Raw genomic sequence first — 27,735 nt, forward strand, 5'->3', positions numbered from 1 at the left:
CCGTGTGAGTTAATCCATTCAACCCAGGATGAACCAAGTCTGGTAAAAAAAAATTTTTTTTTTTTTTTGTCTTCAATCCTGGGCACAGACCACAGTTCCTAGCATCATAATAGATGCTATCATGTTTGATGGGTGATTGACAAGAGATTTGTTCAGACGATTTAAAGATCCTAATCAAAGCAGCTGGCTTGGCCTGGAATAATACATCCAGCCACGAAGCTTCAATGATGGAGGGTGTTAGGCATTTACTCAGTTTATTTCATTAGTTCTAAAACTACACCAAACGTTCAGGTCAAGTGTTGAAGCCACATCTCTCAGGTCCAAGATTTTTAAACTATGGGTCATTTGTAGATTACGACCAACATTTTGAAAACTAATATAGGCTTAATTATATCAAAGTACTGCTCGCATAGCGATGGTATATGCTGTTTTGTCAACCTTTCATTTCAATGTTTTATGTATGCCTTGGCTCACGCTGTGAACGTGACGCTGCTTCAGAGTCGTGGTTAAAACCACTCCCGGGGTTTAGCACAGAAAAGCGCAAAGCGAGTTTCAGGCAAGTCCCACGCCTGATAAAACACAGAGGTCGGCGCATCGATTCGCACAGACGTTCAGCTCACACGGTTAAAAGAGCAGATTGGTCAAACAGCGAAAGGTCCCGCCCACAACGTCTCGTCCACCAATGGATGTGAGGTCGCGGAGGGTCGGCGCGAGGGTGGGGCGAGCCTCGCGCGGGCTCCCGAAGTAGCGGCTGCGTGGATGTTCTCGTAGGTTAGCCGCACGACGGCACGGTCGGGTGGTGCACAGTCGGACGTGGGCGACGTCGGGCGCGCAGAATCTTCCTCACGGCACCATGTCTCGGCAAGAAGCAGGCGCCAACGCATTCTCCTGGGTTGTTGCTTCTCAGCGAAGCTCGTCCATGTCCCAGGCTCCGGAATGGAGGCCGACGGAGGAGCCGAATCGAAGAGGTCGGGGGCGCCGTAGGGGCGGCAGAGGCGGTGACTGGAGGGACACCCCCAGCCAACAGCAGCCTGTGGCTGATGGTGCCTGGGAACCGCCGCTCTGCTTTGGATTGAAGAACGACTGGGTCGGTGTGGTGATCGGTGAGAGCAGAGAATGGGCGTGCGGGGGCAGGGCAGAGAGAGGAGAATGGGTGGGGCCAGGGGCGGAGCCTGGGCAAGGGCAGCCTTGGTGTTATTTCTGTTATCTTCTGGTACTAGAATGATGTCGTTTAACACAACATTTGATGAGTATAGAGACACTGTTTTGGTAGAGCAAACTCTAGAAGACTTACGAAGTCTCTGGGATGAAAGATCAGGCCATTGACACCTTCCCCAAAATGAACAACAAAGCAGTGTTGAAATCAATCTGAGCACCACATAGAGTCATTAACCAAAGATGAGAAGGAGGAGCGTTAGCCATATCTTGCACGTAGTTTAACTTAAGTATGATTTATGTGCTTAACAACAGGATATTTTTCTTACTATATCTTGAGTGAGTCTTAGAAATTTATTTTTGAAAAGCATTTGGGTTTGCCCCATTCGTTGCTGTTAAGTCTGAGGATGAATTCCAAAAATTGGCCATTAGGTATGGGAGCTAATATTTTGTTTCACCCACATTTTAACCCGTTTGGGGGGAAAAAATGAACAGATTTTGTAGGTTGCTAATAAATAGAGCAATATCAGACTGATTGCTTGACCAGCCAGAGATTAATTGACCCCTCAAGGTGGCCCAGGCTCAAAGAGCTGAGTGGTGCTCCATAAACCTAAGCCAATGGCTTGCAATAAATCTCACTTAACCTCTCAAAACTTATTGAACACCTGTGAAATGCAGCACTGTGCTAGAGAGCACCCACTTAATGTTCATTCTGGATCCAATTTTTAAAAATAAATACAACTTTAATTTACACAACAATTTTAAGTGTACAGTACAGTATTATTAACAGGAAGAACAATGTTGTATAGTAGGTCTCTAGAACATTTTCATCTTGCATGGCTTAATCTACTCATTTCCAAACCCATCTCCCATCCCTGGCTGCCACCATTTTGCTTTGTTCCTCTAAGTTTAATTACATTAGACACTTCATAGAAGTAGAGTGATGTACTATTTTTTCATCATTGCCTTATTTCACTTAATATAATGTCCCCAAGTTTCATCCCTGTTGTCACAAATGGCAGGATTTCTTTTTTCTTTTTTTTTTCAGGCTGAAAACTTTCATTGTATATATATGCCATATTTTTTTTTAAATATGTTTTTATTTTATTTATTTATTTATTTATTTGAGTGAGAGGAAGGGAGAGATAGAAACATCCATGTGAGAGTGAAACATCAGCTGCCTCCTGCATGCCCCTTCTGGGGATTGAGCCGGCAACCCGGACATGTGCCCTGACCTGGAATCAAACTGGGACCTCTCAGTCCATGCGACAGTGCTCAATCCACTGAGCCACACTGGCCAAGCTACATTGCCACATTTTCTTCATCTGTTGGCAGATATTTAGGTTGTTTTCATCTCTTAGCTATAATGAACAATGCTGAAATGAGCATGGGAGTACAGATATTATTTTGAGATCCTGAACTTTAATTCTTTTGCATAAATACCCAAAAGTGGGATTCCTGGATCATACTGTAATTCTATTTTTAATTTTTAAGGAACCTCTGTCCTGTGGCTACAACACTTTACATTCCCATCAACAATGTAAAAGGGTTCCCTTTTCTCCACATCCTCTCAAACACTTATCTTTTTATTTTTTGTAATCTCTTATTTTTTTGATGATGGCCATTGTAACATTTATGAAGTGATTTCTCAATGTGCTTTTCAATTTGCATTTTCCCTGATGATTTCTGCATCTTATCACTGTTGGATATTTGTATGTCTTCTTTAGAGAAATGTCCATTCAAGAACTTTGACCACCCTGGCCGGTTGCTCAGTGGTTAGAGTGTCAGCCCATGGACTGGAGAGTCCGGGTTCGGTTCCCACTAAGGGCATGTATCTCAGTTGCAGTTTGTCCCTGGCCTCAGTTGGGGTCATGTAGGTGGCAGCCACTCGATATGTCTCTCTCACCTTGTTGGCCCCCCCCCCCCCCCCGCTCTATCTGAAGATAAATGCAAAAAAAATGTCCTCGGGTAAGGATAAAAAAAAAAGACCTTTGACCATTTATGAAAAAAAAAATTTTTCTTTATTGTTATGAGAGAGAGAGGAAGGGAGAGGGAGAGAGAGATAGAAACATTGATGAGAGAGAACATTGGGAATCAGGCCACAACCCGGGCACGTACCCTTCCGAGGAATCGAACCAGTGACATCTTGGTGCATGGGTCAATGCTCAACTACTGAGCCACAGCAGCTGGGCCCTTTGACCATTTTTTATTGGATTTTTGTTGCTGTTGAGTTGTAGTGTGCAAAGGTTCCAATTTCTCCATATCCATGTATCTAATTAGTTTGCTTGGGCTACTAATGAATCCTTAGTATCTACCTCCAGAAGAGGAGCCTCCTACCACACACCAAAATTTGGAATAGAAAACACTTGCTTCCCTTTTTCCAAACTGAACGTGGCTATTGGATCCTAGGAGCCTTTGTTTGGATGATTTGGGAAAGTAGGTAAATCTCCCTTACTAATTTCAACTTGCTTTATTAAAACACACACACACTCACAAACATTTCCTTTATTTTTAAAAACAGGTCGTGGTGGGTCAAAAATAAAAGACATCCAAAGTACAACAAACACCAAAATACAGGTAAGTGATCTGTGTTCTTAAATCCAGAAAGAGCATAGTTTATTCCTAACTCTAGTTTCTGCTCACTTGTTAACATACTGTGGTAACTTAGATAAATTGCCAAAGCTCTTCATACTGCCATTCTTTTTAAGACCTCGCCTAAGCTTTGGGCCATTCCAGGTCTCAGTTTTTTAATCTATGGAGGTAAAAAAAAAAATTTTTTTAAAGAATTTTTCATTGATTTTTAGGGAGAGGGGTGGAGAGAGAGAGAAATATTGATGTGAGCAAAACATCAATTGGCTGCCTCCTGCACACCCCCTTCCTGAGATTGAGCCGCATCCTAGGCATGTGCCCTGACCAGGAATTGAACTGGCAACTTTTTGGTGTACCGGACAATGCCTAACCGACTGAGCCACACAGACCAAGATAGAGGTAAAAATCTTTAGAGATAATCTTCATTGAAGAATGATATCTCTGGGGAATATCTGTCATGCCTTTCCTGACCCCCATTCCTCAAACCTTGAACTGTCCCTGTTTCCCAGTTTCAGTAAGCAGCCACGTCATTCACCAAATTCCCAAGCCAGAAATCTCAGCTTACTGACTTCTCATTGTCCTATAACCAGTCCATCATTGTTGAGTCCTTTCTATTTCCTGTATTTCTCAAGGGAAATACCATCACTTGAGGCATTATCTCCTGACTAAAGCATCCTGCTTCCAGTGGTCCTCCTCTAACCATTCTCCACTGTGGTCAGAATAATCTTTCTAAAACACAAACTATGTATGTTAATGATCTTCTTCTGCATAAAAGTCTTTCATAATATCTCAGACACTGATTGATAGCAGTACTATATTTACTTTATACTTTTATATTATTTGAGTGATGGAGAGGTGAATGGCAAGGGGACTTGAATCATACCAAAATTTTCCCTTGAATTTAGGTAATAAATGGGTGTCCTGACGCAGAAATCAAAATTTTTGGTAGCAAAGCAATGCAGACAAAAGCAAAAGCAGTGATAGATAATCTTGTTAAAAAACAACAAAACTACGGTTCACAACCCAGAATTGGTAAGTAACTTTTGCCCACTAAAGCCCTGTAAAATTTTTTAAAATTTCACTCAGAGTTATAAGCCATGCTATAGCTGATGCTTTTGATGATAATAAAGCTTTAGGTTGCCATCATTAAGTCTAGTCTGTTATAGAAATTTTTTTTCTATGGAATTCTAGGATACATTTCCCTTAAATGAAAACACTTAATCTCCTTGGTTAAGCCTAGCAGTTCTACTTTTAGCTACAGATGAGTAAAAAAAACAAACTAACCTTTTTAACATACTTCTATTAATGATAGAGTAGGGATTAGTCCTCGCCTCCTGTCTCTATGGTCTCTTCCCTGGAACTGACTGACTTTGAAAACTGCCTAATTATTTGGTATTTTTAAAATCTCAGATCTGCTTGGAGTAGAGAAAAAGCCATTATTGAACCATTTCCAGAAGCAACAAGGAAGTAAAAAAGAACAGAGCTTTGGATTCAAATGGCAGCATTGCCTCTTAATGTTTCTTGGGAAGGAACCTCTAAGACCCCATTTCTTTTCTTTCTTTCTTTCTTTTTAAATATGTTTTTATTGATTTTTTTTTAAAGAGGGGGGGGGCATCAATTGGCTACCTCCTGCACATGCCCAACCCAGGATTAAGCCCACAACCTGGGCATGTGCTCTAATGGGGACTTGAACGAGCGACCTTTCAGTGCACAGGATAATGTTCAACCAACTGAGCCACACCAGCCAGTTCTAAGACTTCATTTCTTCATCTGTTAAGCTGGGGTAACCTCAGCTCACAGGATTATAGTGAAGATTAAGTGATATGTGTGATTATTAGTAGACACTAGGCTCTCATGCTATTTAACTTCTCTTCTCCAATAAGTTACATTTTTTCCCATTTCATAAATCTGAAGTAGATAACTGATGACAAAAACCATGACCAGGATTGTCATCATACTATAGCACTAAAACCGTATTTTATATTGCAAGCATTATTGTCTGGTTATTAAAACACAACATAGTAAAATGGTTTTGAGGATTTTGTACTGGTATGATTTGTTTTGAAACTAATTAGGTAAAAATGTTTTAACAGATATTGTTGCATTGCAACCTTCTGTTCAAAGAGATGCAAGGGCAGATGACAGTGTTGTTACAGAAGATCAGCCACTAATTGATTGGGATCAAATTCGAGAAGATGCTTTGAAATGGGGGGAAAAAAAGTGGGCAGGTTAGTGCTGTGTTCAAACATTTACACATGGTGCTGGGTGTTTCTTTTAATTGAGGTTTCCTCTATAAAATGTGTTACTTTTAGTCCTGAGGTCTATATGAGAAATGATAGTAAAATTTGCAATGCTGCAGTTAGTTCCTAGGACATGATACTTTCTACATTGTCTGTGTTATGATTTATGCGGTAAATGGGAAATTAAAACATTTAACTTACCTACTCCTTGTCTTATTTGAGGTAACTTACTGTAAAAGTTTAATAAAATAGAAAAGCAGGCCCAAGGGGAAAATGAAGGAATAAACATGCTGACCATGAGTTATTAATATTGTTGCTGTGATTGAGTAAAAATTGATCTTGGAGTATCCTGACTGATAAGGACCAAATAAAAAGGGAAAAACATTTAATAAGTGTACAGTTCTTGAGAAGAGATGCATTTTAAAAATTTATTTTATTTTATTATTGATTTTTTTAGAGGGAGGAAAGGAGAGAGAGATAGAAACATTGATGTGAAAGAAACATCAATCAGCCCTGGCCGGTTTGGCTCAGCGGTTAGAGCATTGGCCTGCGGTCCAGACAGACCCGGGTTCGGTTCCCGCTAAGGGCATGTACCTCGGTTGCAGTTTGTCCTCTGCCCTGGTTGGGCAGCCGCTCAATGTGTTCCTTTTGCGTCGATGTTTCTCTCTCCCTCTCACTCTATCTGAACAAAAAACAAAAGAAGTGTCCTTGGGTGAGGATTAAAAAACAACAACAACAACAGCCAACACAACAATAGCCTTCCAGTATGAATTAATAAAAATTACACTCATTTAAAAAGAAAGAAACATCGATCAGCTGCCTCCTGCACACCCCTCACTGGGGATCAAACCTGCAACCCGAGTGTGTGCCCTGACCAGGAATTAAACCAGGACCTCTCAGTCCCTGGGACGACACTCAACCCATTGGGCCACACTGGCTGGTCAGTTTCTTTTATTTTATACTTAATCTTATACCTAAGGATTTCTATCTTGTGTGAAAAATGTAATTGAAAGACAAACCAAAAAGGGAGATCTAGATTCTGGCATATGCCTGGCTGTCAAAGTATGGAACGACTATCTAAAATTATATGCATGCAAGATGAACTTGATATGTATTTTGGTTGATTTCTGTTACTTTGAATAAGTATCAATGAAATGTAAGTTGTCATTATTTACCAAAGTTTGAATTTTTATCTTTGTCTCAGATTTACCCCCAATTAAGAAAAACTTTTACATGGAGTCAGAAACAACGAGATCAATGTCACAAGCACAAATAGATGTTTGGAGGTGGGTTGCTTTATTCTTTAAGTGAGTATTTGTATAGTTATGTTATTAAATCAACTCGGGCGAAAATTTGAAATGATTGCATTTGAAGTCTACACCTTTCATATTCAAATGAAAACTTGGTTGCATCCTATTTGATATATTTTAAAGCATTGCTGTCCAGTAAAACTTTCTGCAAAGATGGAAAATGTGCTATATTTGTGTCTTATACAATGATCACTATCCATATATAGCTATTGAACACTTAAAGTATGGTTTGATAGAGGAATCAAATTTTTATTTTTTTATAATATGTTTTTATTGATTTTAGAGAGACAGGAAGGGGGGGGGGAGAGAAACATCAATCCTCTGCTTCTTGCACACCTCCTACCAAGGGTTGAGTCTACAACCCGGGCATGTGCCCTGACTAGGAATTGAACCAGTGACCACTCGATGCATAGGATGATGCTCTACCACCTGAGCTACAGTGGCTAGGGCAAGGAAAATTTTAATTTAAAAGTTTAAATTTTAAAAGACCCATGTAGCCTGGCAGGTGTGACTTGGTGGTTGAGCATCATACCATGCACTGAGAGGTCACTGGTTCGATTCCTGGTCGGGACACATGCCCGGATTGCAGGTTTGATTGCAGTAGAATGTGTGCAGGAGGCAGCCAATCGATGTTTCTCATTGATATTTCTGTCTCTCTCTCTCCCTCTCCCTTCCTCTTTCTCTCAAAAAAAAAAAAAAAATCAATGCAAAGATATATTTTTTTAAATTTTTTTTCTTTATTGATTTTAGAGAGAGAGGAAGGTAGAAGGAGAGAGGGATAGAAACATTCATGAGAGAGAACATTGACTGGCTACCTCCTACATGCCCCCCACTGGGGATTGGACCCACAACCTGGGCATGTACCCTGACCGGGAATCAAACCAGCGACCTCTTGGTGCATGGGTCAATGCTCAACCACTGAGCCACACCGGCCGGGCTCAATGCAAACATATTTTAAAAAATAATAAGAATAAAATTTAAAAAGACCCATGTGGTTAATGCCTGCTCTATTGAAGAATAGTTTTATAGAATTTTTTTGCAATTGTTGGAAATCATAAGAAATTGATCTGATATCTGAATATTAGATTAATTTCTTACTCATCAGTCCTTATCTGGAATTAAAGGTCCTAATGGCAATACTTTGTTTCTATTAACATCTGTTATAAAACTAAGATTGTGCCCTGGCCGGTTTGGCTTGGTGGTTAGAGCATCAGCCTGCGGACCAAAGAGTTCCCAGCCCTGGTCGGGGTTGTGCAGGAAGCAACCTGTTGATGTGTCTCTCTCATATTGATGTTTCTTTTCTCTCTCTCCTCCCCTCTCTCTTCCTCTTACGCTATCTGATGATAAACAGTAAAATATCCTCGGGTGAGGATTTAAAAAAACTAAGATAGTATAGCAGAAACAACGGTAATTCTAGGGTTGGGCTAGGGCTCAGAACTTGGACAGTAACTGATATTTGAGAAAAATTCCCACTTCATAGGATTGTTGAGGTTAAAATAAGGAAATAAAACCCTGGCTGATATGGCTTTGTTGATTGAGCATCACCCCTTGCACTGGAAGGTCGCCAGATCGATTCCTGGGCACATACCCAGGTTGCAAGTTGGAATTCCAGTCGGTTGGCCAATGTTTCTCTCTCTTAAAAAAAAAAAAAATTAGCCCTGGCCGGTTTGGCTCAGCGGTTAGAGCATCGGCCTGCGGTCCTGAGAGACCCGGGTTCGGTTCCCGCTAAGGGCATGTGCCTCGGTTGCAGTTTGTCCCCGGCCCTGGTCGGTTGTGCGGGTGGCAGCCACTCGATGTGTTCCTTTCACATCGATGTTTCTCTCTCTCTCTGTTCCTCTCTCTCCCTCCCACTCTACCTGAACAAAGAATGGAAAAATGTCCTCGGGTGAAGATAAAAAAAAAAAAAATTAAAAAGACATTTTTAAAAAGTAATGTGCAACATTATAGGTCCTCAAGTGTTTGTCAATCTGATTTTAAACCATGAAGCATATAATTTTCAGGCTCTATTCTTAACTTTTCCATGAAACTTTCATTGGCCCCTTCACACATACAAGGTAATTTTTTCCTTCTTTCTGCGACTATTCTGATAAGAAAAGATGTGCTCATTTCTATGTCAGTTATTACACTTTACTATAATTGTACTAACAGTCGGGTTTCAATCATTGCAGTTGAATTTCTAGATATGACTTGAACTAATGCTAGAAAATTTCTTGCTTGGGGAATGAAGTGACCAAAGCCAATAATATTTTTTCTGTTTTTTTCCTTAAAGGAAGGAAAATTATAATATAGTGTGCGATGACTTGAAAGATGGTGAGAAACGTCCTATCCCTAATCCTACTTGTACATTTGAGGACGCCTTTGAATGTTATCCTGAAGTTATGGAAAACATTAAAAAGGCAGGTTTTCAAAAGCCAACACCAATTCAGGTATGCTTGAGTAATTCTGTAATTCTAATATTTTACTGACCATTTTCCCCCCTAAACAATATTTGTTAGATGTTAAATCACCAGGGAGCGTTCAGCTGTCTATTATGAGCACTCTGCCAGCACTTCCTGCACCCCCAGTTCCTAGCACTCAGAAAATATTTTTGAATGAAGTTTGGGACTGAGAGATGGGGACACTTGACACAAAGAAATGCACTTTTTATATTACTGTTTATCATTCTGTTTCAGTCACAGGCATGGCCAATAGTTCTACAAGGAGTAGATCTTATAGGAGTAGCCCAAACTGGAACAGGAAAGACACTGTCCTACTTAATGCCTGGATTTATTCACCTTGACTCTCAACCAGTGTAAGAATTTCTACACCTGGATTCTCTATAGGGGTTTAATAGATATGGATACCAAAAATTCACTTTAAATTTCTTTGATATATTGTGCCAGTCAGAAGGTAATGCCTAGTCTCAGGGAAATACTCTTGCACTGTACTGGTGAAAGTATGAATTGACAAAATATTTTTGGGAAGCAATAGGTAGTACCTACCAAAAGTCTTAATAGTGAATATTGGAAATAATTTGTGTAAATTATCATGTGCAGTACAATTGTGTAAGAGAATGTTTGAAGGAGGGGGAGGGAGGGTATCAAGGGGGGGGGGAAGGAGAAACATCTGTAATAAAAATAAATAAATACATACATACATACATACATACATACTAAAAAAAAGAGAGAATGTTTGACACAGGAAAGCATTGGCCATGTTAAATGAAAAGGCTTCTATCTGGGCCCTTAGATTTTTTTTGTCTTGTTTTCTTTCTATATTTCTCTACTTTTTATGATGAATGTATGTGACTTTGACACTCATTGCTACAAATTTTGAAAGTACTGAATAAATGTACCATGTATCTGAGACAGGACTTTAATAATCTTTTTTCTCTCCACAGAGCTAGAGAGAAAAGGAATGGACCTGGCATGTTAGTCCTTACACCCACTCGAGAATTAGCTCTTCAAGTGCAAGCTGAATGTTCTAAGTATTCATATAAAGGTCTTAAAAAGTAAGTCATTTCTTTGGCTATCCCTGCATCAGCATCTTAACCATTTGTAGATTTATACATTTTCCTATTATTTTTCACACATTTCAAAAATCTGATTGGCTCAGTATGGGTCAAGTATAGTCCCTGACCCATATCAACTGTAGCCAGGGCTGTGGGGTCAATAGTAATGATGCAACCATTGCTCTTTTGGAAACACCACCACTGTGGGTTGATGGGTGTTAATAACTCTCAGAAAGGGGCAAATACTACTAAAGGCATCTGATATTTTTAAAAATTTGTGTACCCAATATGCTTAGGTTGTTTGGAACTTTGAATTGTAATGGGACATTCTTTGCCTGAACATGAACCTCTGTATTTTTTTTTTTTTTAAGTGTTTGTATATATGGTGGTGGAGATAGAAATGGACAAATACAAGACCTGACAAAATGTGTAGATATCATTATTGCAACTCCTGGAAGATTGAATGATCTGCAAATGAATAATTTTGTCAACCTGAAAAGCATAACCTACTTGGTAATCATGGAGTAGGGGTCTGGGATCCTGAAAGAACTGAACTCTTCTTAAAAAACAGTCTTTTTGAATGGCTGTCCATTTTATAAATCCTAGTAGGAATAGTTCCCATTCCCTCTACTATGTTAAAACAAGGGTTTTAAGATAATTTTATTTTAATGTTCTTTATAAATGTTGGGAAAATGTAGATAAGTACAAAAGAAAATCAAAACCCACATGGATATTTAGACATACTGTTTTTTCATTAAATAGATTTAGAAACTATTAGCCAACTTAAAAATAGTGAAATCAATTTATGTTGCAACCACAGACCGCTTACTTTCTCCTGGAGAAATTAAAATAGTGGCTTAGGTACAGGGAAAATGAGAAAAAACTACCTCGGTATTATATTCATAAAGAGAGAGCTTATATATTAGCTATCTCTCATATCTAATCTAGCCACAAACATTAAAAAAAATTTGTTTTCTTTATTCATTTTTAGAGGGAGAGGGAGAGATAGAAACATCGATGAGAGAGAACATCGATTGGCTGCCTCCTGCATGCCCCCCAGTGGGGATCAGGCCCACAACCTGGGCATGTGCCCTAACCAGGAATCGAACTGGTGACCTCACGGTGCATGGGTCAACACTCAACCACTGAGCCATACTGGCTGGGCTAGCCACAAATATTTTTAATGCAGGTATTAGATGAAGCTGACAAGATGCTGGATATGGGATTTGAACCCCAGATAATGAAGATTTTATTGGATGTGCGCCCAGACAGGCAGACCGTTATGACAAGGTAGGTATATGACTAATTGCTAGCCTACAACATAGAAATCAGTGGACTAGACTCCGTTCTTTGGTTGATTTGCCCACAGAATTTTCCAAGCACTTCTTGAAAGTATTTTGAGATCCTTAGGTGAAAGATAGTATCGCCTAGTATACTTAGTATATTACTTAGTGTAGCAACTCAGTGTATCAGTCTAACAAGGCATATTTGGTTTCCTAATTTACACTAGAGATTTCTATAAAAACATAGAGGGGACTCCTGGAGGGGAGACTGGATTTCATAGTGGGGTCTTACATTTGAATAAGTGATCCCCTGTCCTTAGGGGTAAACATTTGATTACTGAATACTTTTTGCCTAAGGTAAAACTGAGGAAGCAATGATTGTTATTTAAATGCAGAGTGATCTCTCCCAAGGTGTCTCGGTTGGACTTTTTCCAAGGCACCAAAAGGCTGCTAGTTCGAATCCCCTTCAGGGCACGTGCCTGGGCTTGATCCCTGGTAGGGGTGTACAGGGGCAGCAGATCAAAGTTTCTCTCACACATTGATCTTTCTCTCTCCCTCTTCCTTCTCTCTCTCTAAAAAAAAAAAAAAAAAAATTTTAAAAATCTTTTAAGAATAAATAAATGCAGAGGGCTCTGTAAACCACTTTCTCCTTAGTGTCATTAGCATAAAAAATAGTATATAATAGATGAACTATGCTAAATTTCCTCACTTTGTTTTTTTTTTTTTAAATATGTTTTTTGTTTTTAGAGAGAGAGAGAAACATCAATGTGAGAGAAACATCGATCGGTTGCCTCCCAGGGGGACCAAACTCACAACCTTAGTATGTGCCCTGACCAGGAATTGAACCAGTGACCTTTTGGTGCACAGTGAGCCACACTGGCCAGGGCCCTCACTTTATTTTCTTACTAATATCCCCATCTAATGACTGTGAAAGTATAAAAGATGGTTACTTTCATAATATACATTTGGTTAAGATATATTTGAATTTGTATATCCTTTCATAATTACATTTAAAATGTTCTTTTTTGGCCGAACTCTTAGTTTTGCCTGCTAACAATATGAAAAATACAAGGCTTTTTTTTTTTTTTATATAAAGTCCAAGAGAAATCCAATAGTTGAATTCATTTTACCTTTTCAAAGATTAGAATTTAAGGTATAAGTCTCCTTCACCTTTGGTTTATAAACCTGTTTATTAAACATATTTAAAGGTTTCCTCTGGTAGCTTCACTAAAGTTGAGCAATTCTTTGTGAAGCATATATTTTCTGTAAAATCTGTCTTATTGAAAAGTACTAAATTTGTCTTTCATATGATTTATTTTCAGTGCAACGTGGCCATATGCGGTCCGTCGACTTGCACAATCTTATTTGAAAGAACCAATGATTGTATATGTTGGTACATTGGATCTAGTTGTAAGTTTTTTTTATTACTATTGTTAAAAAAATTTTAAAATTTTTAAATATGTTTTACTTGAGTTTCTAGAGAGAGAGAAAGGAAGAGATGGAAAGATCCATGTAAGAGAGAAACATTTATCACCTGCCTCCTGCACACCCCCTCCTGGGGATCAAGCTTGAAACTTGGGCTTTGCCCTGACCAGGAATCAAACCAAGACATCGCAATCCATGGGATGATGCTCAAGCCACTGACCCACAGCGGCCTGGCAAAAAATTCCTTTTTTTTTAAATGCAAATAGAAAACTTTATTTGATTGCTTAAAATGCTATCACATTTATTCTTTATTAAATGTATTGGGGTGACATTGGTTAATAAGATCATACAGGTTTGATTTCCATGATGCACGATCTGTATATTGCATTGTGTGCCCACCACCTAAAGTCAAATCATCTTCCAAAATATACTTTGTGTTTTGTCAAATCTCCTCAGCCCATTCCCTAATTTTACAGCAAATACCAGATCCATATGATTTAAAAAAAAAATTTTTTTCGTCATTGATTTTAGAGAGAGAGGATGGGAGAGATAGAAACATCAATGAGAGAGAACATCGATTGGCTGCCTCCTACATGCCCCCCACTGGGAATTGGGCCCACAACCTGGGCATGTGTCCTGACCAGGAATTGAACCAGCGACCTCCTGGTTCATGGGTCGACACTTAACCACTGAGCCACACCAGCCGGGCTAGATACATATGATTTTATCCATAAATACTTCAGTATATATGTCTAAACCACCAATTTAAACATAACTATAGTATATCTCACACCTAATATTTTAATAATCCTTTAATATCATAGAATATCCAGTGTTCCTATTAACCCTGTTAGAATTGGGTTCTGAACAAGGTCTATCTACATCTGTGCATAATTTCACCCTCATGTTCTCTTTTTGTGAAGTTGATATAGATCAGTGGGTTCAGAGAGCTCCATTATATCTCCTTTCCATGATAAAGTTCTCTGGTCTTTCACTTAATAATTGTAATTGGCATTTTAATTAATCATTAATGAAAATTGCCCTTTTTTATTTCATCACTAATAATAATAATGGCTCATTGCCTAGGCTCATTTAATTAAATTTCATGAAAGGATAAATCCTTGGTTTGTTTCTTTCATTAATTGCTATAAAAATCTTATTTTATCTCTGGGTCAAAAAATGGTACCAATGGTATTTTGAAATTTTGCATTAAATTGTCAAAATACTCATTGAATGGAAACTCTTGTGTATAAGCCAATCCTCTTCCTTCACTGTAAGCGCTGTACTCAAAATTCATGATAGTTTTTGTAAGGTTAGCCTCACCCCATGGTTATTTCTTTTCCTACAATGGTAACCAAACGTTTTCAACATACTGCCAAGCATTCAAAAGTTTCCTGTGCACCTGAAACCTGTATAATTTCATTAACCAGGTTAGCCCAAAACATTCAATAAAAAGGAAAAAAAAGAAATCTAAAAAAAAATTTTTTTCAACTTCTCTTGGGGTAGTAAGTGATGAAAAGTGAAAGGCTGAGCTATGAATTTGTAAGTAGAAATAGTTTTGCGAGGACCTCCTTTTTTCCTGTTAGCAGTTCATTAAAACATTAACCAATGATGGACACAAGATTTATTCTGAGCCCAAGTATGGGATTTGCCCAACAATGTTGATGTACTATGATCTTTTTATTTTTTAGGCTGTAAGTACTGTGACACAAAATATAATTGTCACCACAGAAGAAGAGAAACGATTTCATATACAAACCTTCCTAGAGAGCATGTCTCCCAAAGACAAAGTCATAGTGTTTGTCGGCAGAAAAGCCGTGTAGGTATTTTTTTCTTTTATATGCTTAGTCATCAGTCAGATTTATTTATTTAGCATTATTTCTGTTTGTATACTAATTTCATATGTGGGTGTATATGTCAGATTTTGCTAATAGAAGTAAAATGGTGAATTGATGGTGGTATTAGAATAAACACTTAAGATTGCTGACTTGATCTTTTGCTTCAGTGCTGATCACTTATCAAGTGACCTGATTCTCCGACATATATCAGTAGAGTCTTTGCATGGCAACAGAGAACAGAGTGATCGAGAGAAAGCATTAGAAAACTTTAAAACAGGTACATTTATGCAATTACTATTTGTTGCATTTTATTTTTATTTCTTTATTTTTTAAACCCTCACCCAAGGATACTTTTTCCATTTTTATCTTCAGATAGAGTAGGAGAGAGAGAGAAATATTGTGAGAGAGACATGTTGATTGGCTGCCCCCCGCTCAACCCCGACCAGGGCCGGGGACAGAATCACATCCAAGGCACATGCCCTTGACTGGAATTGAACCCGCAACTCTCTGATCTGAGAGCCTACGCTCTAACCGCTGAACCAAACTGGCCAAGTCCTTAGTTTAAAGACCCCAAAACTATACTTGTTAGAGCTCTAAATTCTAATCAGATTCTCGGAACTATCCAAACTCAGAGAGCTAATGTTTAAACCTGGATGTCAAGGCAATAATTTGCAGTGAGGGATATTTCTATTAATTTACCTGAGGCACATGTATCTTTGTGATATGGCTCAGATGATTCAGGGATCATTTGTTGAAACATGGTATCTATTGTGTTGTAACTTGCCAGCAGTTAAAAAGGACTAAATATCCCTTTCCCATTTTCACTTACCTTAAGTGTTTTAATATTAAAGGCAATAATACTTCACCTGATTAGATATTAGGGGAACATATAATTTCTGATTTGTCTTAGGTTGGTTAATGCAAGAATGACTATATTTTTTTGGCTTTACTCTTTAGGTAAAGTGAGAATACTTATTGCAACTGACTTAGCATCTCGTGGTCTCGATGTCCATGATGTCACACATGTCTATAATTATGATTTTCCCCGGAACATCGAAGAATATGTGCACAGAGTAGGGCGCACTGGAAGGGCAGGGTGAGTAAGCATAATCTACCCATTCAAAGCTAACCCTGGATCCTCACTACTCCCCTAACACATTTTTACCTAGAAAACTCTTTTGTTCTCTTGCCTGTAAATTGTCTATCACCCTATAACCTGCTTTACTACTTTGTTTCTGTCCAATTGGCCTATTCCAGGTTCAACCAGACCCCTCTGTGGTTTGCTGCATGGAACTTTCCAATTCCACTCTGCTTTATATTTATGGTACCACGAAACTGATATGTACCCAATAGTTACTTTTCTCTAAGTTGGCGTATGTAAGAGGACCTTTCCTCCCTGAGAGCACTACTGTCACAGACTCCTTGTAACATGCTGTTTAAACAACTGCAGAGTATTTAGATTCCATATTGCTGTTTGAATGATGCTAAATCCTGCTGTATGGTACATATTTGGACTTGTTAAGGAGTTGAGGTTTTAACTTATATGCATATATGTGTAGCCAATGGACACAGATAATTCTTCATTGAAGGCAGGAGAGGGGGCAGGAATGAGAGGAGGGTGTCAGTGGGGAAAAAAGGAGGGACATATGTAATATTTTCAACAATAAGGATAAAACATTTTTTTTAAAAGACAGGGTTGAGGTTTTGCTGCAGCTGTATTTATTCTGTTTTGCTAACTGAATAATGAATATAATTATAAATCTAATTTCATGAGTTTTTCCCACCCTTAAAGGAGGACTGGAGTGTCAATTACCCTTATCACTAGAAATGATTGGAGGGTTGCCAATGAATTAATTAACATTCTGGAAAGAGCAAATCAGGTGAGAATATAAAACTCATTAGAACGCTACATCATATCACTTTTCTAATGTTCAAATATTTTCATTTATTCTAAGTACTGGGGCTTAGTGCTTACGAGGAAAGACAGATAGATATTAAGCAAGTAATTAAACATGTTATGAGCCCTGGCCTGGTTGCTCAGTTGGTTAGAGCATCATCCGGATACGCCAGGGTTGTGGGTTTGATCCTGGGTCACGGCACATACAAGAAGCAATCAATGAATGTACAAATAAGTGGAACAACAAATTGATCTCTTTCTCTGTCTCTCAAATTTAAAAAAAAATGTCATGAGGACTATAGCCTAGCAAAGACGAGAAGCTATAATATCATATAATTGGGTAATCTAATCTAATGGCAGTGAGGATCACTGAAAACCTGCTGAGGAAGAAACCAGTGGGTTAGGAGAGTTGTAGAAGAATGGGATAAGCATTCCAGGAGGGGAACATATTCAGGCCTAGAGATGAGAAAGAACATATAGAAAGTGGCACCAGGTGAGGCAAGTTAAGGGCCCTAGGAAGCAACTGGGGGCTATACAAATGGGAGTAGTATAATGATGGGGTTTTAAAAAGTATGTTTTTTTATTTTATTTTAGAGAGAGAACCAAACATCCGAGAGAGAGAAACATCCACTGGCCATCTCCTGCACACCCCAAATGGGGATCAAACCCACAACCTGGGTTATGTGCCCTGACTGAGATTGAACCACCGACCTTTTGGTGCATGGGACAAGACTCAACCAACGGAGCCACACCGGCCAGGGCATGATGGGTGTTCTTAAGATCAGTCTGATTTTGTAGTTTGAAGATAAATTCAGAGTTTAATATGGAGGGAGACATATTTTGTTCTGTTTGAAAGATGTCATGTAATCACTTCTGGACGGTCTCTGATTGAAATGGTTTGGAGGCATTTTAGTATATTGTAGAAAAGCTGTTATACTAAATGAATAATCTTAATCCTAAAAATGCATGTAATGGTTTCAGAGTATCCCAGAGGAGCTTGTACTGATGGCTGAGAGATATAAGGCAAATAAACTGAAAAAAGAAGGGGAAAAAAAACTGGGAAGACCCCAAGGAAAACCCAAGAAGTTTTATTATTAATGTCTATATTGAAAAGTTGTCCCGGTCTACGTATAGGAGGTAAAATGTGAATAACGCATGGTCTTTCAAATGCCTGTTTTCTTTAACTAGGCTTCATTAGTATGTTTACTGCAATCAGCATTGTCTCTAAGAGTTATTAACATAATAAATTCTTAGATATTATGCTTTACCTGTTACTTAAATTCCAGTTAATATATCTTACTTAAAATTAGAACTATTAATTCAGAACTGAGAAAATAAACTATATTGTACAGAAAGATCAAAAGTATAATGGAGTCGGTAGAGGTATTAATTGTCATAATCTCTTCTGAGCAATTTGGTAATGTATCAATTAAAATTTATATGTATACACCCTCTGGGTCCAACAGTTCCTGTGGTAGGAATGTATTCTATAAATGTCTGCATATACAAGTAAAGGTTTATTATAGCAATATTTGTAGTAGGAAAAGACTATAAATGTCCAGTAGGGCATGATATGAATAAACTATGGAGAAAATATTTTTGCAAATCATATTTCTGGTAAGGTATTAATATCCACAGTATAGAGAACTAAAATTGAACAAAAACAAACAACCTGATTTTAAAAAATGGGCAAAGAACTTGAACAGATGTTCTCCAAAGAAAATACACAGTGTGGAGCAATAGTAGATTTACTGTTGTGAGTATACAAAACACAGTTTATTCTTGTATTATTATCTATTAATTATGGTACTATTTTCCATACCAAGAACTCTAAATCTACTTTTGCCCCACCCTGTACAAATGGCCAACAAACACGAAAAGGTGCTCACTCTCACTAATCACTAGGGAAATGCAAATCAAAGCCACAATGAGATCACCTCACACCCATTAGGATGGCTGCCACAGGATGGCCATTATCAAATAAACAGAAAATAAGTGCTGGCGAGGATGTGGAGAAACCAGAACCCTTGTGCACTGCTGGTGGGAGTGTAAAATGGTGCATCCACTATACAAAATATAGGAGGTCCTTAAAAAATTAAAAATAGAACCATTCCTGGCTTGTATGGCTCAGTGGTTGAGCATCATCCATGCACCAGTTCGATTTTCAGTCAGGTTGTGGGCCCAATCTCCAGTAGGGGGCAGGCAGGAGGTGGCCAGTCAATGTTCTCTCTCATCGATTTTTCTGTTTCTCTCTCCCTCCCCCTTCCTCTCTCTCTAAAATCAATTAAGAAAAATTATTAAAAATAGAATCCAGCAAATCTACTACTGTGTATATATCCAAAAGAATTGAAAGCAGGGTTCCTAGGAAGCATTTGTATACTCATGTTCATAGCAGCTTTCTTCATAAGGGCAAAAGGTGGAGACAGCCCAGGTGTGAATCCATGGATAAACAAAGTGGTGTGTGAGAAGAAATTCTGACACACTACAAATGCATGAACCTTGAGGACATTATGTGAAAAGATATTATGCTAAGTGAAGTAAAAGCAAATATCGTATGATTCCACAATCAACAAACAGACAAAGTGGTTGCCAGGAGCTAGTGGGAGAAGGGAAATGGGGAGATGGTTAATGGGTCTAGAGTTTCAGTTTTGCAAGATGAAAAAGGTTTGGAGATTAGTTGTAGAACAATGAATATAATTAACACGTTAACACTACAGAACTGTGTACTTAAAAATAGTTAGGATGGTAAGTTTTGTTATGTATTTCATCACATTTTAAAATGTTTTAAAAGATTTGGGAACAGTAGTTTATGTTTTTTTCTGCTTGTTTTTCAGAATTCAAGATTTTCTTACAAATACATTCCTTAAGCTGTATGGACGTGTGGAAACATGCTGGCAGTGTTTGAAAAGACTTGACTGATTCTTAAAATAACAGTGTATTAAAATGTAGAATTCGATATTTTATACTTTAATAAATAAGAAGTATTTAAACTTGAGTTGAAAAAACTGTTAATAGAAATTAAGAAATAGTATTAAAATTTTTTCAGATTTTACACTTTTTATTTTTTTAAAAAGTAAATTATTTTTCCTGTAATGTTGCCATATTAAGGTCAATCTTTAAAGGGTTTAAGTTGTTTGGATATTGTCATGGAAGTGAAAAAGACACTGTTAACAAAATAAAAATTTTCTATGATAAGAAGATAAGCTGATCTCTGTCTTTCTGTGTAGCCCTTTAATTTTGTGTTTACTAAATAGTATTTTACTTGAGGGTTCTTTGACGTGATTACACTTCACCTACCTTGAAATGAAAGAGTAAAAGGATTTCATGGGAACAAAATATGCAGCGGCCATTTCTTACATTTCAACCCAGAGCTCCATGCTGAAATCAACCCTTGGAAAGTAATTTCATTTCCATGAAAGCTTTGACTAATGATACCTTTCCCTTAGAGTTTTTCTGTTGTTTTTTTTTTAATCCTCATTCAAGGACATTTTTTGCATTTATCTTCAGATAAAGTGGGAGGGAGCAAGGGAGGAAGAAAGAGAGAAACATCGGTGTGACAGAGACACATTGAGTGGTTGCCACCCACATGACCCCAACCAGGGCCAGGGACAAATTGCAGCTGAGGTACATGCCCCTAGTGGGAACCGAACCCAGGACTCTCTGGTCCATGGGCCAATGCTGCAAACCAGCCAGGGCTCCCTTACAGTTTTGTGTACGGTTTTCTGTATTCCAAATATGATACTTACTTGTATTAACATTTAGTATTTATGTTGGTATTAATATTTATGTACAATTAGGCCTTCATCATCTCATCATACATTATTAATGCAATAATAGTTCCCTGGTATTAAGGTTAACAAGAAAACAGCGCTGACCGGTTTGGCTCAGCGGTTAGAGCATCAGCCTGAGGTCCAGAGAGACCTGGGTTTGGTTCCTGCTAAGGGCATGTACCTCGGTTGCAGTTTGTCCCCGGCCCTGGTTGGATCGTGTGGGTGGCAACTACTCCATGTGCCCCTTTCACGTCAATGTTTCTCATTCTCTTTCTTCCTCTCTCTCCCTCCCACTCTATCTGAACATAAAAATAAAAAAAAGTAAGAAAACAGAAAGGAAATAAAGATAAAAGTATAAATTAATGAATTAGAAAAGGCAGATGTCAGTGAAAACCAACACTTGATTCTTTAGTAAGACCCATCAAACAGACAACATTTCTGGTAAGTCTGAGTGGGGAGGGAAGAACAGCTCTCCCTGCTCTACCTACCTTAGGAACATAGAGGCATAAATGTTTTAGAATAGTGTATAACATTCTGTCAACAGATGAATTCATAAGCTTGACTGTATTTTCCTAAGTTACCAAAATTAACTCAGGTAGTTCAGCTGAATAGACACAACAGAAACGTGGACGGTAACCAATCAGAGGCCTCCAACAAGAGGGCAAATCCTGTATACCAGAACATTTCAAAGGATGAGTTTTTCAAAGCTCATTCTATAAAGCTAGCAAAACTGGTATCAAAACTGAAAACCGGCATTAAATCAAGCCATTCTCCCTTCCTACATAAATAAAATCTCTGGACAAGAACAGCAATCTGAGGTCTGCAGTGGAATGAAATGGAAACACAAGGAAGGATGAGGCAGCTCTATCTACACAGATGTGAAACCAAGGTTCATATTGCTCAGTGGTCCAAGGAGCCCCCAGAAATAATCCTGATTTGAGGAGCTTCCTTTGCTGACTGCTTATGTCCCCCAGAAGCCTGGAAAATGCAAAAAAAAAAAACAAAACAACAAATCCTCTTTAGAGGGAGGAACCTACGTAGTAGACCAAAAAGAATCTCTAGAATAATAAACAGTACTCAGTAAAAAACAAAACAAAACCAAAAAAACACCATGCACCACAAACAAGAACCAGAAGACAATAGAAACAGCAGTAGCAAACTACAAACACTGGAATTATCAGACACATAAAACTAATTACGATGTAATTAAATAAACAAAATGCAAGCTTCAAAATAAAGAGTAACATAGCAGATTAGAAGGAGAACCAGATAAACTTCTAGAAAAGAAAAACATCTAATAAAAATTTCAAACTCACCCTGGCCGGTTTGGCTCAGCGGTTAGAGCGTCGGCCTGCGGTCCTGAGAGACCCGGGTTCGGTTCCCACTAAGGGCATGTACCTCGGTTGCAGTTTGTCCCCGGCCCTGGTCGGTTGTGCGGGTGGCAGCCACTCGATGTGTCCCTTTCACGTCGATGTTTCTCTCTCTCTCTCTGTTCCTCTCTCTCCCTCCCACTCTACCTGAACAAAAAATGGAAAAATGTCCTTGGGTGAGGATAAAAAAAAAAAAAAAAAAAATTTCAAACTCAATGACCACAGGTGAAACCAGGAAAGTGCAACGACGATATTGTTCAAGCCAAGGGATAGATAGGAGAATATGATATTATCTTCCCTACTGTTGTGTATAATAAAAATAAGAAGTTTATCAGAGGATTAGACATAATTGAACACTGAATAAGTAAACTAGAAGATGAAACAATCCAGATTGCAGCACAGAAAGACAACGAAGATGGAAAATACAAAAGAGTGTTAGATAATGAAAATTCAGAAGTTCTAACATATACTTAACTGGAGTCCCAGAGAAGTGAAAGAGATTAGGGCCAGGCCCATATTTGAATAGATAATGGATGAATTTTCCAGAATCAATGAAAAATATCTACAGAATCAAACTCTAAAAATCTCACACAGGATAAAAAGATATATACAATTATATATGTAATAATGAAATTTCACAATACTAAAGACAAAAATCTTACAATCAGCTAGAAAAAAATTAGGTTAGCAATGCTATCTCTCTAGGTAGTGGAGTAAGAAATTTTAACTTAATTTTTTACATTTAAATGTGAGTATCTTATTTTGTAACATATTTAAATGGACACATTTTAACATTTTTTCATTTTTATCAAAAAGTCATATATGCATAGTATACAGAAGCAAACAATTCTAAAAGATTATTTTTACAAAGTAGTTCCCAACCTTTCTACCCTTCATTTTTCATTACCAACATGCAACCATTTCATCTTTTAGCAGATTCTAAATAACATTCTTTTTTTTTTTTTTCCGAATCTTTATTGTTGGATGTAAAATGTATTACACATGTTCCATATTTTTCCCCCAGGGACCCCCTCCTCCCCACTCCCGCCCCCCTCCACCTTTTCCCACACTATTGTCTGTGTCCATTGGTTATGCATATAAGTTCTTTGGTTTATTTCTTCCCACCCCCCACCCCCAACCCTTTCCCTTTGAGGTTTGTCAGTCTAGCAATGAATTTGTGCTTCTTAATCCCTTCACCTTTTTCACCCATTCCCCCAACCCCCCTCCCAACTGGCAACCAACAAAATGTTCTCTGTATCTATGAGAATGTTTCTGTTCTACCTGTTCATTTTGTTTGTAGATTCCATTGTTGATAAATATGTATTCATTGCCATTTTGTTTGTTCATATTTTTTATCTTTTTCTTCAAAAAGACCCTTCATCATTTCATATAATAACGGTTTGGTAGTGATGAACTCCTTTAACTTTTTCTTGTCTGGGAAAGTTTTTATATGTCCATCGATTCTAAATGACAGCTCTGCAGGATAGAGTAATTTTGGTTGTAGGTTCTTGGTTTTCATCACTCTGAATATTTCTTGCCACTCCATTCTGGCCTGCAAAGTTTCTTTTGAGAAATCAGCTGACAACCTAATGGGAACTCCCTTGTAGGTAACTAATTGCTTTTCTCTTGCTGCTTTTAAGATTCTCTCTTTGTCTTGAACCTTTTGCATTTTGATGATGATGTGTCTTGGTGTGGGCCTCTTGGGGTTCATCTTGTTTGGGACTCTCTGTGCTTCCTGGACTTGTATGTCTGTTTCCTTCACCAAGTTAGGAAAGTTTTCTGCCATTATTGTTTCAAACAGGTTTTCGATTTCTTGTTCTCGCTCTTCTCCTTCCGGCACCCCCAAGATGCGAATGTTGGCACGCTTGAAGTTGTCCCAGAGGCTCCTTACACTATCCTCATTTTTTTGGATTCTTTTTTCTTTTTGCTGTTCTGATTGGGCATTTTTTGCTTCCTTATATTCCAAATCGATGGTTTGCTCCTTGGATTTACATACTCTATTATTGAAGCTGTGTAAATTATTCTTTATTTCAGTTAATGCCTCCTTCAATTCTAACGGTGTATCCACAATTTCTAACTGGTCCTTTTTTATGCTCTTGAGGTCCTCCCTAAGTTCACTGAGGTTCTCACTAAGTTCATTGAGCATCCTTATAAGCAGTATTTTGAACTCAGTATCTGTTAGGTTGCTTATCTCCCTTTCGCTTAGTTCTTTTATTGGGGTTTTGTTCTGTTCTTTCATTTGGGACCTGTTTATTTGTCTCCTCATTTTGGCTGCCTCCCTGTGTTTGTTTCAGTGTATTACTTAAGGAGCGGTATGAGGCTAGCTGAGACCCGATGCTGCTCGTTTGAAAGAATTTAGGAAAAACCTGAAGCAGGATGCAAGACTGGCCAATCCTATGGTTAAGCAAGTGGCAACAGCTTGGGTGGGCTTGAAAGTTGTGTGGGGCGGGGCGGGGCCTCAGGGAGTCAGCAGGGCGGGGCTACCAGTGTGAGCCAGGTTGCTGGAGATCCAGATGTGGCTTCTGTCTGCCGCCCGCGGGAAGGGCTCACCAAAGGAACAAAGGCCTCTGACAGCATGTTTGTCCCCGAGAAATCCCCCTCTCCAGCACTCGCTCCAGTGCCAAACAGCTCAGTTCTTCTCTGTATGTCTCTGGCGCCCCTCGAGCTGCCTCCCCTCCGAGCTTAGAGGGAGAGAGTCCGATAAGTTCCTGCGCGGGCCCTTTAGGGAGCTGCCTGGGGCTCCAGCCGCCTCAGCTTCCCTGAGCCTCAGTTCCCGCTGGTTTTTCCAGCCAGAAGTTATGGGAACTTCTCTTCCTGGCACTGGAACCCTGAGCGGGGCACCTGGTGTGGGACGGGGTCCCCTCAGTCCTCAGGAAGGACCTTCCCAGCCGCGGGAGCCTCCTGATTTTTATCCGCCACACGTGGGGGTGGGACCAGCCGGTCGCGCCACCGCCCCTCCTACCAGTCTGGATGTGGCTGCTGCTTTAATTCCGTAGTTGTAGGACTTCCATTCAGCTTGATTTCAGGTGGTTTTGAATGATGGTTGTTCTGTAGTTTAGTTGTAACTTTGATGTGGTTGTGGGAGGACGCGATACTGCATTTACCTACGCCGCCATCTTGACCGGAAGTCCCTAAATAACATTCTTATTTGCCATGGTCTTAGTTTTTCAATTTGGTAGTTCTACTAACTTCTCACCATAAGATAAATAATCAAACTCTTTCATACCTGTGATGGTCAGACTCTTAGAGTGGTTCCATAATGCCCTGCTCCTGGGGTTCATATCCAGATAGGTAGCAAATAATTTAACCTAATTCAAAGAGGGGTTCTTGCCTTTGCTGTTGGCTTCTGGGATATAAGCACTAAGCACTAAGAACATACAAGAAATATCTAATAATGTGATTGGTGGTGGTGTTTGAGTCATACCACTTAACTTCTAGAGGGATTGGAAACTGAAGTTAGACATCCAGGCAAATAACCACGGACATGTAATAAAAACTGTGTACTGAGGCTTAGGCAGCTTCCCTGGTTGGCAAGCGTCCATGTGTATTATTTTCCATCAATGCCAAGAGAATAATGCATCCATGACTCCACAGAAGAATAGAAGCCCTGTGTTTGGTACCCTCCTGACCTCTGCTCTAGGCCTTTTTCCCTCTGCTAATTTTAACCTGTATCCTTACCCTGTAATAAGCTAACCACGAGTTAAAGGTTTCAGCATGTTCTGTCTTTCGAGTGAATTATCAAACCTGGGAGTGAGTTGGGGAATCTCCTGAAACTGCAATTGTCAAGAGTGAGGGTGTTTTTGTGGGGACTGTTTTGGATAAACTGACACAACATCCTTGAGTGATTCCCATCCCCTTTAGTATGGGTGAAACCTGTGACTTGCTTCAGACCCATTAAATATGGTAAAGGCGATGGGATGTATGATTACATGTATGTAATCATGTTAAAGAAAATGTAGAGCCCCTCTTGTTGGGATCTCTCCCTCCCATGCTGATTTTGAAGTGAGCAGCCGCGTGTGGGGGCTGCCAGTGTGGGGCGGTCACATGCAAGGAACCGAAGGCAGTTTCTAGCAGCTGAGGACAACCTCCAGTCAATAGTCAGAAAGAAGCTAAGTCCTCGTCTTACACCTCTGAGGTACTGAATACTGCCAGCAAAAGTGGATCCTTTTCCAGTCACACCTCAGGTGACACTGCAGCCCCAGCTGACACCTTGATTGTAGCCTTGTGAGACCCTGTGCAGAATCTTGACCCACTGAAACTGAGATAATAACTGTGTTAAGTCACTGAGTTTGTGGTAACTTGTTGTGCATGATAGGAACAAATACAATCCAACCCACTCTACCACCACTATCACCACTCAAGCACTCAGCCTGTTCCCTCTCCTCCCCAGAGAATTCATCATCATCTTGATTGAGATGACTAGCCAATGGTTATGTTACTTGACTTCATAAATAGGTACAGCTGACCAATATTCTCAAATGAGACTGATGACTTTTTTTTGCACACATCCGTTTTATCTGAAGTAGCTTAGATTTTTTTGTAGACTTTATAAACATTATACACTAAGGCTACACTAAATTTATTAAATGAGATTAAATCAAGCACAGGAGGAAATGATGCAGTCAAGGGACATGGTAAACATGAGATGAAGCTGCTGCCAATGGAACAGGGCATACTGTTTCATAGCAAACTATTTTTTAAAAATATTTTTATTGATTTTTAGAGAGAGAGAGAGAGAAAGTGAGAGGGAGAGACACCAATGTGAGAGCCAAACATCAGTTAGCTGCCTCCCGCACGCCCCCTACTGGGGATCAAGCCTGCAACCTGGGCATATGCCCTGAGATGGGAATCAGATCGGCAACCTTTGGGTGTAAGAGGTGATGCCCAACCAACTGAGCCACACTGGCCTTGGCACAAACTACTTTTTATAAGTAGAACTAGTACACTCTAAAATAATGATAAAAAGTATAGTATAGTAAATCTGTAAACCAGTAACATAGTCATTTATTATCAAGTATTATGTACTGTACATACTGTATGTTATTCAACTCAGGTTTGTTTACACGAACATCACTATAAACAAGTGAGGACTGTTTGGGCTATGATGTTACCATGGCTACGTCTCTGGTTGATAGGAATTTTTCAGCTCCATTATTATCTTTTTTTTTTTTTTGAACCCAGAGAATATATTCTTTTAATTGAAAAATTCTAGTTGCTTCGTAGTTGACCTTTTGATACAAAATGACCTATTAAATTTGCAATTTGTGGTGTTTGATGTTGAGGTCCATAGGACAAGCTAGGGAGTCTTCAAACCTTGAGGTGAATTCCATGAGGGGGTTATTTGGCTTTTGAATTGGTTTTTCCTTGT

At 38.9% G+C, this 27,735-nt stretch overlaps 1 protein-coding gene across 1 annotated transcript; it reads left to right on the forward strand.

Annotated features, from left to right (window-relative positions):
• The first annotated feature begins 853 nt into the window (after positions 1–853).
• On the forward strand, positions 854–20,123 carry DDX43 (DEAD-box helicase 43). The gene is made up of 17 exons (XM_036249046.1): positions 854–1,103; positions 3,677–3,732; positions 4,650–4,776; positions 5,838–5,972; positions 7,189–7,270; positions 9,564–9,720; positions 9,967–10,085; positions 10,674–10,784; positions 11,156–11,297; positions 11,974–12,074; positions 13,390–13,477; positions 15,184–15,311; positions 15,498–15,607; positions 16,288–16,426; positions 17,123–17,210; positions 18,209–18,364; positions 20,062–20,123. Exons 1-16 carry the CDS (start codon positions 854–856, stop codon positions 18,323–18,325), a joined length of 1,950 nt encoding a protein of 649 aa, XP_036104939.1. The 3' UTR covers positions 18,326–18,364; positions 20,062–20,123.
• The last annotated feature ends 7,612 nt before the right edge of the window (positions 20,124–27,735 follow it).

Source organism: Molossus molossus, unplaced genomic scaffold (assembly GCF_014108415.1).
Source record: "Molossus molossus isolate mMolMol1 unplaced genomic scaffold, mMolMol1.p scaffold_m16_p_8, whole genome shotgun sequence".
Taxonomy (NCBI): Eukaryota; Metazoa; Chordata; class Mammalia; order Chiroptera; family Molossidae; genus Molossus; species Molossus molossus.

What these genes read in the sequence shown, in the direction of transcription:
- DDX43 (XM_036249046.1), top strand. Translation starts at nt 854, where the DNA reads ATGTCTCGGCAAGAAGCAGGCGCCAACGCATTCTCCTGGGTTGTTGCT. An exon ending in CTGGGTCGGTGTGGTGATCG is followed by an intron (nt 1,104 to 3,676) that starts GTGAGAGCAGAG and finishes TTTTAAAAACAG; the next exon opens with GTCGTGGTGGGTCAAAAATA. An exon ending in TTGGTACATTGGATCTAGTT is followed by an intron (nt 13,478 to 15,183) that starts GTAAGTTTTTTT and finishes TTTATTTTTTAG; the next exon opens with GCTGTAAGTACTGTGACACA.